The sequence below is a fragment of the Anticarsia gemmatalis genome, chromosome 5 (assembly GCF_050436995.1).
Source record: "Anticarsia gemmatalis isolate Benzon Research Colony breed Stoneville strain chromosome 5, ilAntGemm2 primary, whole genome shotgun sequence".
Taxonomy (NCBI): Eukaryota; Metazoa; Arthropoda; class Insecta; order Lepidoptera; family Erebidae; genus Anticarsia; species Anticarsia gemmatalis.
The window spans coordinates 4,218,543-4,233,881 of NC_134749.1; the positions used below are offsets into that span (position 1 = coordinate 4,218,543).

Sequence of the window (15,339 nt, forward strand, 5' to 3'; positions counted from 1 at the left end):
AAAATTATAGGTTATTAATTATTTTGTTAAAATTATGTGAATGCTTTAATTCGTATTTTTACTGAGTACGATTAAAACCCAAAGAAGTAAAAACCAATTTAAACTTATCGTTGATCATTTGCGAATTAAAAATGTTGCCAAGGAAAATATAATGCTATATTTTGAGGGGGAGGGACTATTTACTGATACCGTAAAACGGGGTGAATAGAATTCGCGGGGTGAATAGAAAAAAAATCAGGAAAGTTATCAAGGCTAATATTTGAGTACTTCTCGTTGAAGAATTTTGTTCAAATTTTAAATGATTACACGTCGATATTACTTCTCTGCGGTGTTATAATTGTTTAAATGTTTGAATTGATATTTATACCCAAAAAATTGCTTCAAAGTCTACCGTCCTTGAATGCCTTAATATCGACCCTCAAAACTTTGGATTTAAAGTGGGATTTCTTTTCTAATGAGTTGTTTGAAGTGTTTATCTCTTTAGGTGTATATTAATTTATAAAGATACAATATTGTTAATTGAAAAAACGTTTTTAAATCTAAAAAATATGTTTAAATCATGGAAATAGTAATTTTTTTGTATGAACGGGGTGAATAGAATCGTTTGAAGGGTGAATAGAACTACAGTATGGGGTGAATGGAAACATAGCAGGGTTCAATAGAAACGCGTAAGGGGTGAATAGAAACGAGTGAGGGGTGAATAGAGATTAATAAATAGGGTTGTCAAAAACTGTAAACAAAGTTAACATAAACAATGAAAAATAAATAGTCATTAATCTTCTGAACTTCACAATTATCATTGTATCAAAGTTATAACGGCAAACTACTGCATATAGTATGAAAGTGAGTTAGGTTATCTTGCTTTATTTTTTGAGTTGAAGTAATTATCAACGGTTATTTAAATTTTTAAACACACAACCTCCCTTTTCAGTATGTTGGATAAGTCGTCTTTGGCAGCCCTAACAGTTTTTCCATTCACCCCTTTGGTCGTTTCGATTTACCCCTATCGCTGGGTGAATAGAAAATGAACATTTTTTTAAGGAAATATCGTAAAATTATGCATATTTTTGGACAAATATGGTTTTAGCTCTTTCTTCATGGCGCCGGACATGATATAAAAGAACCCGACAATAAAAATAACAAGTTATTCGCAACAAATTTTTAGGACAAAGTTGAAAATCGTTTCTATTCACCCCGTTTTACGGTACCTAATTTGTGCTCGGAAATAACGATCTCCAAGACGAATTTTGTTTTAATGTGACCTGTAATTTCTGAAACTAGGACGACGTCTTATTGTAGCATATCTCTTTTTACGGGGCATGGTTAGATAAGATAAGATTTTCCTCAAAAGTAGCTTGTTCTGCTACCGTTGGGTCCTCATATATACTTTTAGTAAAACCGAGCAATCAATCGAGTTTCTCAATGCCTTTTTTTGGCAATTACGGAATAATAAATATTCTATATCTCATATTTTATTTATTTATTATTATACTTACAAAGTCTGAGTCATTTTAAGTTATGATCCAGAGCCAGACTTGTACGTTGTTGCACGATATCTGGAAATCTTTTTGTATAAACTGTAATCAAAACTGATACATGGTACAGGAAGAAGTACATAAAAAATTTTTAATCTCTCTTCCTGTTAATTATTAATCAGCAAGAAAGGTTTCTGACTGGCCAGTTTATAACCCCATGAACATTTCTGCCAGTCACCTAACACTATCGAGCATGAACAGGCATTTCAGAAGACTTATTGGTATTTACCCGCTAATTTGAATTCGTCATTGAATTTAAATTTATACTAATAAGTTTCTTATACTATACTTACACTATTACTATATTTACTATAATTATACAGAGCTAAAAAGTTTGTTTGTTCGATCGCACTTATCGCAGAAATTTTTGGTACGAATTGAAAAAATATTTTTTTGTGTCCATAATGAAGAAGGCTATAATAACAGCAGGCTATGGCTAGGCATGCACTAAAAGAAGTGCAGCACCAATAAAAAATGTTGTGAAAACGGAAAAACTAATGTCCTAGCGGATGAACAGCTAGGTACAAGTTAATGCTAGGTACAAGTTAATGCTAATTCTATAAGCAAGCATGCACTGAGTAGTTGGTACATTGGCTCCGTAATAATTTTTCACACGAAAGTATTAGTAAATAATATAATATCGCGGAAATAATGCTAGATATACATATTCTGACTCAAGAAAACCGCCAAATCCATGAGTCTGCGAACATTTTCTTTGGTTATATTCACACACAATGTATATTGGCATAATCTCTATTTTTTTTACATTTGCCTCATAAAGGCATATTGTGAATGTATTTATGCGTTATCCAACATTATAGGTATTCAACTGCTTTTTGGAAAAGGTACAATAAAATCTCTACTCTCTAAAGTATGTACCTATATTAGTGACTCTAATAAGAAGACAAGAGATGTTGATGATTAAAGAAGTGTTGTTTTGAGCTAGTTAATGCCTCACTTCAGAAAACTAATTAGGTACTTATACTCACCCCTGTTAATATTAACCGAAGTCTTAGCGATTCAAACAGTGAACTGAGTCAATTCATTTCTATTTTTGCTAGACAGATTGGGTTCTAATGGATCCTGCGTCAGTTAGCATTAATAATCTTTTATTACCTGAGTTTTCTGGAGAATTTGAAAATTAACTGGGACACAGTTTGATAATCGATAATAATATATTAATAACAAATTAAAATGATTGTAATGGCTAATCTGGCCACATTAATATAAAATACATTAGTTGTTTTGTTATTTTGCTTGTATATACCTTTCACGCGATCCATAAAAATATCTTCAGATTTAACTAGGATGTATTAGATTGAAATAAGTTATTTTTTAAGCTATAATTATTTTAAAATTGGCTCCTAGGGTTAAACTTAAATACTCACTCGATTGTATTCGAATTATTAGTTACTTTTTCGTTGGTACGTCGCTAGTTGTATTGTACATCTCCAATTCTAATTTGACACTGTTTGTCAGTAATTGTCAGTCATGAAAAAAAAGGAAACGGACTGATTTGATGAGACAATATTTGAGCAATATTGATAATAAATTCTAAAGAAATTCTAAAAACATATCTAAAAACAGCAATAACATTCCAAAAGTGGGTATTGTGATTAAGTGAATGTGTGTTATTATTAGTAAGTGCTGTGGTAAATAAAATAAAGTTTTAAACTATAGTATGAATTGAACTTTTTTGGGATATATCCTACAATCCTGCATATAAAAACTTTCTTTTGGGAGTTTTAAGATTATTTACTCTAGATATAACACAGAAAAATAACACAGGTAAGCGTAGCTTTAATCTTACAATTCAAACCAGTTTCGAAGTTTACGACGACTACTAGTCGTATAATTAATTAACTCGCTATTTAGACTTGTACATACTCCTCTCGATTATTTATTCTGTCCCTTCAAGTACCTTTTATTGTAGGTTCACATACATAACTGCTTTTGTTAGACAATAATAAGTAATAAAAAGTTCATAGTTAGTTGCAACACAAATGGGAGTTTGTTCAATCTATGTATGTCTGTTATGATGCTAAATATCCTTAACTGTTTATTGCAATTAGGATTTATTTACTTTAATTAGAATTATGCATACCAAGACTATCCCAGTTTTAATGCTACTTGGAAAAATATTGAATGGAAACATTTGCTAAATCAAATTACTAATTTGACATCTGTAAAATGTGTATTAACAAATATTTTTGTTATTATTTCAAGTTTGATGTATTTTATATCACAGCTTTCTAGAAAATAACTTTGAAAAACTTACATCAATTTAAAAAAATATGGTTAAAAAGTGGTTAAAAAGATGTGTTCCTAATACCTTAACTTATTTGTTCAATATTGAATTTATGACCTTGGTACATAGGATATAGAAAACTATATTGATAAGAATAAACAAAGTTGATAAATTGTTAATGTTATAATTTACAAAACTATACCTACATAATTAATATCAGATCTGACATAACAAAAAAAAAGATACGAAGGAGGTATCAGATCATGACTGTACACATTTTTACAGCCTCTTGGACTTTTAACCTTTGCCTAAAAGTTTGCACTCGCACAGCTGTTACATGATAAAAGGTGATAAACACATTATGAGCAAAACTTTACAAATGACCTTCTATTTAATATCTTATCCTGAGAGTACCCCATTTCATTATTACAGTTTTATTTTACTGCAATCCATCCATTACTGTAAGTTTGTTATCAGTTAGATAAATGATTTTTATGTGAATTCTTAGATAATATCATGTGAAATACAATGATTTGTTTAGTCACTGATCTTGTAGACTTTGTGAGTGGGACATGTGGCTGCTATACCAATTTTATATTTATATTTTTCAGTAAGTATGACAAAGTTTTATATTCAACATTATTATATTTGTAATAGTAAAAAAAAAGTAAACTTAGGATGGACTGTGAAATATTTTTCATTATGTGTGTAAAAGTTATAGATAATATTATTCTCAGCTGGTAAGCCCTTGTTATTTTAAGGCTTTTCAGAATAAAGAAACTGCTGTTTCAGAGAATCTGCCAAGTCATTGTGATGACATAAATTATCATTATTATTATCTTTTTTAATTGAAGCTATAAATTAAACTATGCCATTGTGAGTTAATGAGTAATGCTTGATATAAACAAAACAATAAAACAAAGCATAGTTTTTTGCTGGTTTTGGGCAATGTTTAGACTAAAACCAATCCCAAAAAGGAGATTATGAAAATCACAGCCAAATGTATGTATAGGTACCTACAATGTTTAAACACCCTGTTACTTACAAAATTTTTGGAACTAAAAATTTCAATTACGGTTTTCTGACAACACCCTGAGTGACATCTTAATTTCACCATTTTCGTTCTTTTGCGATCATGGCATTAAATTGTCCGATTAATTTTGTTTTTGGTGTCATACCTATATCATCAAAAGTAGTTACGCGCGTTAACTTAATTTGTTTTGCGCACGCTTAAAGTGTATATTTTTATATTTTCTCGCCATATGTGCGTGATTCCTGGCATTGCTTAGACTTCTCGCGATTGCACGTAAAAAAAACGAATTGACCTAATTCGGACGTAAACATCGAAGCACAATATAATACTATTGGATGACCGAACATCATCGATATAGAAACTCTAGCATCAAAATGGACGGGCGCCAACTGAAAAGCTTCCTCTTTAACTTTAACTTAAACCGCCAAAAGGACAACTGTTGTTTAGTCCGGCGCTCCACTAATCGTGACCACAACAATGTATTGTATTCAACCTTCTTGGGAACCATTTGTCAAATCTTAGTACTTTACATGCAACCCCGTCTCTTCTGCCTTACTTGACATTTGGGATTCTACAGGTAGGAACTGTAGAATCTTCTTGAGATCAGGAGAAATCAACGCAGAATATTTTCGATTTAAGGTCGTGAGTTTAAACCATAGTATTATAAAAAAACGGGTCAAAACGCGATTAAAAATTTACTCTTATATTTGTTTACTCGACGTTTCGATCGTATTGCATCCACCCTGATCACCGATGGGGCAAATTCGTTAAGTTTAAGTCACGTTTACATGCTACAATAGGCATATCAGTCAGTCATTGTTATGAAATAAATGATTCGCGAGACTATACAGGTCATCATACAGACAATCAACGGACAGGCCGGTCCTTATCTAAAGATAATAAGTTATGGATACAATCCAAATTCCAACATTTAATTTCTATCTAAACTAACTAACAATTTAACGCGTTAACGATGTCCAAACGCAATCAACTATCAACTTTATTTGATGAATATTGGACTTGATGTTACTTTACTGTGTTCATTTTCCGGGAAATCGATAACTATGAACTGTCAAGGACGTTACTGAAAGTCCTTAGCTTCACCGCCGTATCTACTCTACATCGACTAAAGGCTTAAGAGACCGCAATTCATGAACACGGGCACATTGATCTTTGAGAAAAGTGTCATGCAATATTTACATACTGTCAACAATTACAAACATCTGTAGCAGCACTCTTAGCTTGAAAATTCGTGATTTCCGGGATATAATTGAAGTTGTATAGTTTTATAATTTTTGGATAGAGAAAATCAACAAACAAATATCCAATCACTTTAAAAAGTCAGTTAATTGGCAACCAGCGCGCAATATTTCCTAATAAATAAGAAAGAAATTCGTAAGAAATCGTCACTGACAAATAAGCCGCGAAAAATATGCAAATTATTATTTCCTTGATGCCGCTAATAAGTAAAATTCACGCAGGTAACTCATTATCTTTAGACGTCACGTTTTCTTTTAACTGTTAGAGCTATTTATAACTTTTGACTTATATCATACAATCACCGCGTTTACCCTTAGCGAATTAGCAAATATTATCGTACGAAGACAATTGAATTCCAATGCTTACATTCTTGAGCCTTGAATACAAAGAAATATTATTAATTCTGCGCATCGTAACGTTTAGATCTGTTAACTTTCTGTTTGAGAGTCGTTTAGCATTGCACTTCATTTTGTCTGACGAAATATCACAAATAATCGCGATCTTTATCTGATGACAATTAAGTCTTTATCAAACAAATGTCAACTAATAAAATCACTGAAAGTGCTACTACTTTTCGTCCACAATTCTTCGTGTAAACGTTTTAATTGGTGGTCGTCCAATGCTCAAACTTCAACTGTGATTAGTTTTTCTTAAATGTGTTTTTTGCACTCCCTCTCTACATGAACTCTATACGAAAATTAAAATATGCCAAATCACTTACGTCAGTGCGCGCAATATGATTAACAAGTTAAGGTGATATAATTTCACGTATTCATTTTCAGTTTACAAAGTTATTAACCCCCGGTTTCTGAGTACATTTAGCTGTAGTTTATCTATTCAATTGCGTTTTTTTTGTATGAGTTTTAACGCTATTGAACAGATAAACTGCCGCTAAATGTACCTCAGAAACCGGGGATCAGTCGTTTTCGGTCATCTCACATCCTTTAAATAAATATCAGTGAGCTTTATCTGACAGTTAGCCTCTCCATAAGTCCTTAAACTGGCAGTTACAGCTACGTGTCTCGGATTGGCTAAGCTAAGACCGGCAGTGATATTATAGAAGTTCCCAAAATCAAAGGCCTCACGTGTTTTAATACACTTTAATTACTTTAAAATATGGGTAAATTGACCGATTAAAGACTTACTTATATTTTCACAAATGTTGCAAATTTTATAACCTTGTACAATACGTAAGAATGTTTGTTCAGTTTGTTCACACGTATTATTTTTCTTTGAATATTGCTCGAACAATCTCCAGAATGGCAAAGTATAGTATTTGAGAGAATGTGGCTCTTTGCTTTACGTACTTGGTTTCGCCTATTGTTGTTGTCATTGACGACTGTGAGTGGCAAAAATTAACAATGCTGATTTAAATGGCGATGACCTAAAATCAGTCACACATGCAACATCATTTTAGAATTGACAGAGTGGTGCCTAATTTTCCAACCAAAAGGGACCAAAAGTTTACTTTAATTTGCTTGTAAACGTACAGATGATTGAATTCCATTAACTGACTGCGCCATCTTTTGATTGACCCGGCGAATGCTACTAACCTCATTCACTACGAAGTTAATGATTTTTGGTGTATGTAACGTAACAATTACTCTAAATAACACATGAAAAGTGAAAAGGCAGCAAGTGGCATAATAAAGACCTGTTGCATGCAACAGGCGGAAATGGGAACACGTGAGAAAGTTTGGCAACACACAATGTTATATAATCTGAACTACATCTACCTAATGAGAATCAAACAGGCTGTTGTTGATGACACGAACCAGTTGCATCCCTGCACTTGCTGCTTTCCACTTATTTAAATCACTTTATCCATTGTGTAGTATTCTTCTAGCACTAGCAGCAATTTCAAATTATTACGCTGTAATGGCCACTGTTTATCGCAACTATAGTTCACTATCAAGTTTGTTATAACCTAAGTTATTATAAATATACTTTTCGCATTTTGCATGGGTTCAATTACACTTGATGTGCACTACCAAATTACCGCATTTGATAATATTATTGTTTCGTTTGTTATTGCAAAATAATCAAAGTATTTACACCATTAATAAAGGATACCGGTCTAGTTTTATCTCGGAACTTTGGAACATGGTATCTACTAGATGCGTGTCAAAAATTCTACTAAAATTAAATACTTAGTACGTAGTAAGAACTATGCCGGCGTTACTATGGCTAGAGTTTGCGACGACCACCAAAACTTTAACTTAGAAACACTTAAGCGATTTTGTCAAGATCCTTACTGGGGGCCTGGTATACGGAGATGGTACCGGCTCTGGCGAATTACTATGCGAACTGAAACTGAGTTTAATATTTGACATTATTCAAATGTGATAGGTAGAATGCTGAGTCATTATGATTCGGAAGGTTGGACGCGGCGTCGACGGCCCGAGACGACCGTCTGCTTATGTTGTCGTCATAGTCCCGCCGTGTCACTGCGCTCACGCGTTCCTTCTGTTGCTAAACACTTCAGCAGTATTCAGTCGCCATGATAGAAGTGCGTATGTAGCCACACTTCACTGTGCTGATGCTCCTCAATATTTAGTATTTACTGACTGTTACGTGAAAGCGAATGTTTTATTTGAACCTCTTCGCTACTTATTATAAAACATTTTTTTTTATTTTCGTGATAATTTTGTGATAGTGAAGAGTTTTATGTGACGTGTGAATTGGTGTACAAAGGCTTTGTTGTGATAAAGCTTTTTGAAGTGATATTTGTTGATCTCTCTAAGTTTAAGTGAAAATGAAACTAGTTACTGCCTCCAGTGACCTGTCGTACTGCCCCCTTGATTTAGGTAATATTTAATTTATTTTTTATCATCGATATATATAAACTTTATATAGATATGGATACTTTTTATATGGATAGAACAAAAAACAAGATGGCTTTTTATTCTCAGGCCATCTTGGGCTCTTATAAGATTCTTATACTCTACTACATATACTATTCTCTCTTATACTTAATTTAATTAAAGTTATTAGGTATTAAATAAACAAAATTATCGAAATCTTCTTGGATAAAAACAATGCATTAACAAAGAGTCTCGACTCTCGGGTGTGGTCGCCTAACAATAAAAATGTCTAAATTAAAAGAAATTAGATCAATAAATCAACATATCGTTAATTATTTAGTTATTAATATAATAATATAAAGTACAGAAATATATTTAAACAAAATATTAAAGTAATTAATTTCATAAAACCAAATTGCGATAAAATATAGGTACATGTAAAGCTGGATAATATTCTCGTGATAATGGCATAAGATGCTGCATAACAGTGACATGCAAACTTTCGTAAATTGTGCTTAGTAAGGTGTTATTGACACATTTCATAAAAATCTACTATTATTCTTTAGTGTCCGGCCATTACACCAGCCATATTAGTTCCAGTAGATGCCGCTAGTATAGAATCAGGTCGTTCGAAAGATAAAACCGTCCAACTTGGTTGGAACGATAAAGCGATGAGACTATCCTACCTACGTGCAAATATCTAAAGCGTCATTCTAAAGATTCATCATTAAAACAACGAAATCATGACTTTCAGAAGATTTAGGACCTTAACGTATTCAGTTTCAGAGTCATGCTGACGATCAAACGAACAACTGGTTTTTAATGTATTTGAATTATCATTCGTATAGCGATGTTTGCGAAGGCAAAACTTGCTTAATATCATGAGTATGGTCAAATTACTTCAAAAGCTGTAGTCGCTAATGGAAGGCTTTTCACTGCGGAAAATAACATGATAAAGTGCTGCTGTGTCATTTTAATCGGCGACTCGCTGCAAAACAGGATGTTTGTTTGTTTAACGCGTCAATACTTTTACTCATCCACTCGATAGTTTATATTATCTATTATACGAAAATCTTTAATAATATAATCCTATGGTAAAGTACCATTTCTAAATGACAGTTTAAAACTAACTTATAACTTTCTTAGCCACTGATCGCGACATCACCAGAGTATAAAGTTGTTCCCACAATTTCTTGCGAAGTTATGCATCCTTATATTATAAAGCTGGTATATTTTTGTATGGCCTAGAGTCTATTTGCTTTCATATTCATAATAGTATGAATACTTATTTAACTAAACGATTTTTACTTTCACTTACTAGATTGTGGCACTAATCAAGAATTGAAGCCAATCTCTAAAAGTGTTGTGTGATAGCAACGATCTGTTAAATGTGTTGAGTGACAGAAGTCACCGTGTTTATGCATGTGCGAGAGAACAGCTTTGTTATCTTGTGACGCACTTGTAAACAGCCATTGTTATTGTCACACAGGTATGGACACTGACGAGGATATGTCGCGCGGCAACATGCTGGACAACATGCCGCCCATCAGCTGCGACGTGTCGTTGGAGGGCGAGGTCGGGACCGGCTCCAATGACATCGGCGACATGACCTTCTGTATGGGCAACTATATCAGCGATTTTATGAAGGTTTGTGATCTCTTTCTCTTAGTCATCTTCAACCTTATATTTATCGTTTTCGGCAGTGTAATCAGGCTAGCACATTGAAAAAAAAATATTAAAATAAATATGAGTCATTTATAATTCCCGCTATCAGCTACTTTAAAATCTAGGTATAATTACTTTCTGACTTGTAAAAAATGTTTATTGTTTACTAATTGTAGTCTAAGTACTAACAGTATGAGCTCTTTAGTGACAGGTACGGTAAACCAGATTTTCAGGAAAGTATGTTCCGACTGGTTTACTCGTAGGAATTATAAATATAACTATAGTTATTTTCAAAGGCTGTCCTTTCGTATATAAAAGAATACCTTTTTATCAATATCGCCTTTAAGATAATTTACGTATTTTAAAAAATTAAGTCAGTGTTTGTACCTGATCGATATAACTTGTATGACTGTATGTAGGTCGTAACGGTCGTAATTATGTCATTAGTTCGTCATTATATTTCCATTTATAACTGTATTTTTCAATGAGGCATATTTAGGAATCTCTATTTAAACGATAGCACATTCATGAAACTCATACCCACACAATATTATACTTTTCTGCCATTTTTTAGAGTTTGTCTATTACCGGGTTGTATCTCATAAAGCGTGATAGATAGTTAGACAGTTGAAATTTTAATGTGTTCTCTATAACCACAAATATTTAAAAACTTAATAAATTTAACGATTTTAAAAAATAATGGTACGAAACCCTTCATGCGTAAGTCCAACTCGTACTTGTTATTTATTTATTTTACATCCTTTAAGCATTTTTACGGTAATATAAAACCAGATGTCTTATGGTCGGCTATGTAGCAGCAACGTGTTACAAAGCTGGGGGTGTCGCACGTGATTTTGTTTACATAGCATGACTCATATAAACACAAAATCTTGAGCATTTTATTTAACAGCAATTATTTATCAGTGTTATTGAACTACTCATTGTACGGCAATTAGCGGCCAACAGCATTAGTATTGCATCACATTTTTAATTTTAAATGTTGCTGTGCATTCATTTTAGAAGTGGATTTATCAAATATAATAATATTTGTCATCTTGTTTTTTACACTGCAATTTTCTCCTGCAGAAATTCTTGAAGATAGAGCATACTCTTTCTTTAGGGATATCCTGTATGTAGTTTAAAAGGACTATATTAGGCTTCTTAACCCGTTGTACATAGCGATAATTCTAATCGGGGATCTAATGTTGGGCTGGTCACCCCTTACTTAGAGGTAAACGGTATCTAAAGCTTTGCGCAATTCCAAAATTTTTGGGATAATAGCTCCAGAATTACAGTACTTTTTACGCTGTTTGTATTGTAGCGAAGTAAAATGTACGTAGGCTTTGCGTGCATTCGCACTTGTTCTTTTTTATAAATACCATTTAATCGTTTCGCCGCCTTCATGATAAACTAATTAACGATATACGTCGATGTTATTGTTTTTGTTGAGAAGATGACTAGCTGGTTTTGAAAAACTAAGGCTTCTTTCACAAGGTGAATGTGTGTTGTTTTTTTATGTATATTGTTAAACAGGTAACATTGTCTAAACAATTGTACTAGGAAGAGAATGAATGGACTATTGTATATACCTAATTTGAACATTGTTTAGTTCTCAAGGGTTCAGTTTAGTTTACCAAATTCTTGACCTGAGAACAATTAATTAGCCAGCGCTCTATCGCGCGTTCTTAGGAGCGTACAGGATTACACGCGGAAAAGCCTGCGCGCTCTTCGCTCGCGATTTTCTTCGCGGGCTTGACTAATGAGCGCGGCACGTGGTCTTTCCTTTCCCCTTGTTCACCCCTTATACGGGCGATTGTTGTTTCATGTGCGATAGAGTATATGTGTAAAGGTGGCTATTGTCTTACTGGATTTATTCTTGACTTAAAAAAGTAGTTGTAATGTTAATGCTACATACATTTTTTTTTAATCTGAGCTGTCCCGTTGTTGGGTTAAGGATACATCAATAAATAAATGCATTTCATTAGTATCGATATGCCATCGATCAATTACAACAACTGCCAATTCACTTGAAAAACATAACACAAATTGCGTTTTAGTGGTTTTATCTCCATTTATTGTGAATACCCGAAGAATTTGTATGTAATAGTGAGTTTGCGAAATATCGAATGGTTGAAAACTTGCACGTAATTGGTCACACGTTTTTGGTCAATTGAAAGGATATTTGCACCGTTTTATCAATCACGAGTATTAAAATAATGTAAGAAATCGCTATTACATATTACACAGGGATACAGGGGGTAGAGGAAACGTTTCCGAAAAAAAAATACTGTTGATAGTGATTTCGAAAACGATGCGAAAAAAACACGTTTTATTTTGTAAAAAAAAGGGATCTGGACGTACTTTTTCGAACCAGTTTTACTAAAGTATGCAATTCTGATTAATCTGAAAACCTTTGCCCAGCAGAGGGACGGTAAAGGTAAAAAAATATAAGTATAGGCGTTTTTATGGCATTGCTTTCAAAGGCACTACCACTGTCACCAGTATTTGTTTTTAGGAGGCCCCTTGAGTGAGGAAGACTTCACTTCCTCCCTTCACTCTTTATAATTACAATACTGCAGCTTGCTGCAGGTCACCCTACCCTTCTGTAGGTCGCCATCATTCATCACTACACCTAAGTAAACCTCAATTGACTTTCAAAGCAGATCTGTTCAGAATGTTATTGGAATGACCTGGATTACTTTGAGGGGCGTTATTTAGTATTATATTCGACAAGTGGATATGTCTACTCTATAATCAGTTTTTTTGACGGTGAAATAGCACTTAGCTGTTTATTTCGACTACTTTTTTCAGATTCGTTTTTAAACTGTAACTGTGAAAGCTAGAACGCAACCTAGTCTATTTATTAAAATGCCTAAAATGTCTCCCATATAGATTTAAGATACAGTCTCAGATGATTCTCTTTTACAAACGAAAGGTGTTTTCAAGGTTTCCCAGAATACGTTGTCATAGTGAGCTCTGAAACACTTGCAGTTAAGCCGCGTCATGGTGACAGTTCAGACTTTGTTCAAATTGTTTCGTGGATACGGTATTAACTCGATAATAATGCATTATTGACGTAATTTTATTACTAGGTCATGTATGAGTGTGTTACGTAAAGACGAGAACGCGCCTTTAAACACGAACGCCGCGCCGTGCAAAGGAAGGGCATACGAATTTCACGTTCATTAGCGGTAGCCAAGGTCTTCGTTGAAGAACATTATTCGAATTATGTTTAGTAGAAACTGTGGCTAGGTAAGCTCTTCCAGCTGGGCATGTAACAGATTTTATCAGAATTTAGAAAGTGCTGCCTTCAATTTGTACTACGTGAAATAATCCGCTGTCTATCTGTCAACTAGCCTTGAATAGGTAACAACAGATTTACCAATATTTTGTTTACCTTCTCTGTTTTGTTTTTTCTCTTTAGTGTCTGTAATCTACTTTAATTTTCTCCTAACACACACTTATTAAATACCGACGACATGGTTCATTTTAAGCCGGAAGCGTGAATATTCTAGATTATCAATTTGTATTCGCAGGTGTGGCTTTATAAAATACACCAATACCATCTTTAGTATTTGAGTTTGCTGTTGAGGCTGTTGGCCTGTGACATATTTCACTCAAACTTTAGTCAAGTTTAAGATTTTATACAGCTCTTAATCTAGTTTTCTTTCTCTATGTAGAGCAGTCAATGTACTTACAGGCGACCAGATATAACAATCGTAGGATATTCCAATATTTAGTTAGCCAACACTTCGTAGAAGGAAGTGAACTCTAAGTTTGCAATATAAGCATTGTTACGACAAAAGTTGCTCAGTCATTGTGACTCAAAATAAACTTGTCTGAACTCCGCTCACAAAATTTGAAGTGCGCTTAACCATCGCGCGATATCTGTTATTGTTATCAAAACAGCACAAAAAATAACTGCTCTTGTTTGAAATATACATATATTATTTCGTTTTGTGACTATCTATTATATGATAGTGTTGATATTGGGTAGTCCCGTGTAACGATTGTAAATATTGTGATTGGAGCAAAACTGAGGAGTGAACGTGCTCTGAATGTATAATGATGTGGGATGAAATACCTACGTGTATGTGATAAACAAACATATTATTGCGTACGTACCTACTTATCGTATTTTAATTTAACTCGACGCTATGACCAAGCACATTTTTATCAGATAAGTATTATTATTACAATGACACGCGTTCGTTGCAAGAGCTCAATGTTAGATTTATAGTCCAAATAGGAGGCACTCCCAATTTAAGATATTTTATTTTAATATGTGTATATGCTATTGAATACTGTAGTTCAACAACTTCGTAGAGAGTCCTATATGCAATGTTTGTAGCGGGTTAAGGCATATAAAATTTAGTACTTATACAGAATATGAGTGACGGTTTTCTCAGCTACTTTGGAAAACGACAGAGCTATTAGTTACAACCGGGATAAAGCGTGCAAGCTATACTAAATTGATGGACAATATTAATTTAACAACTCAGTTGTATCAAGATTGCCCCTGTAAACGATGACAATTTAAAGTTAACACTGTTTACCGCAGTGTTCTGATTCTATTACCATTTCAAGGCGGATTTCCCACCATACAATTATTGTAATTCGCAGAACATTCATTTAGCATGTACCAAACTCGCGAACACAGTTACAAGCGAAAATGATGCCAGTCATGTGTGACTTTCATGATAAGTATAAGTAGGGTTGCCATCCGTCCGGGTTTCCCCGGATTTGTCCTAGTTTAGAGGGCATCTGGGGAGCGTCCGGGGAAGATTTCATTTG

General features: G+C 33.7%; 1 protein-coding gene across 2 annotated transcripts in view; it reads left to right on the forward strand.

Moving 5' to 3' along the window:
- The first annotated feature begins 3,007 nt into the window (after positions 1-3,007).
- The window catches only part of LOC142972845 (kelch-like ECH-associated protein 1B), a 39,081-nt gene continuing 26,749 nt past the window's right edge, over positions 3,008-15,339 (forward strand). The window contains exons 1-2 of one of the 2 annotated variants that reach the window (XM_076114193.1): positions 3,008-3,323; positions 10,370-10,527. In XM_076114193.1, coding sequence (XP_075970308.1) covers positions 10,372-10,527 — 156 coding nt within the window. In that variant the 5' untranslated portion in view covers positions 3,008-3,323; positions 10,370-10,371. Of the gene's footprint in view, positions 3,324-8,527; positions 8,884-10,369; positions 10,528-15,339 lie in introns of those variants that run through there. The other variant, XM_076114192.1, reaches the window with a different exon arrangement.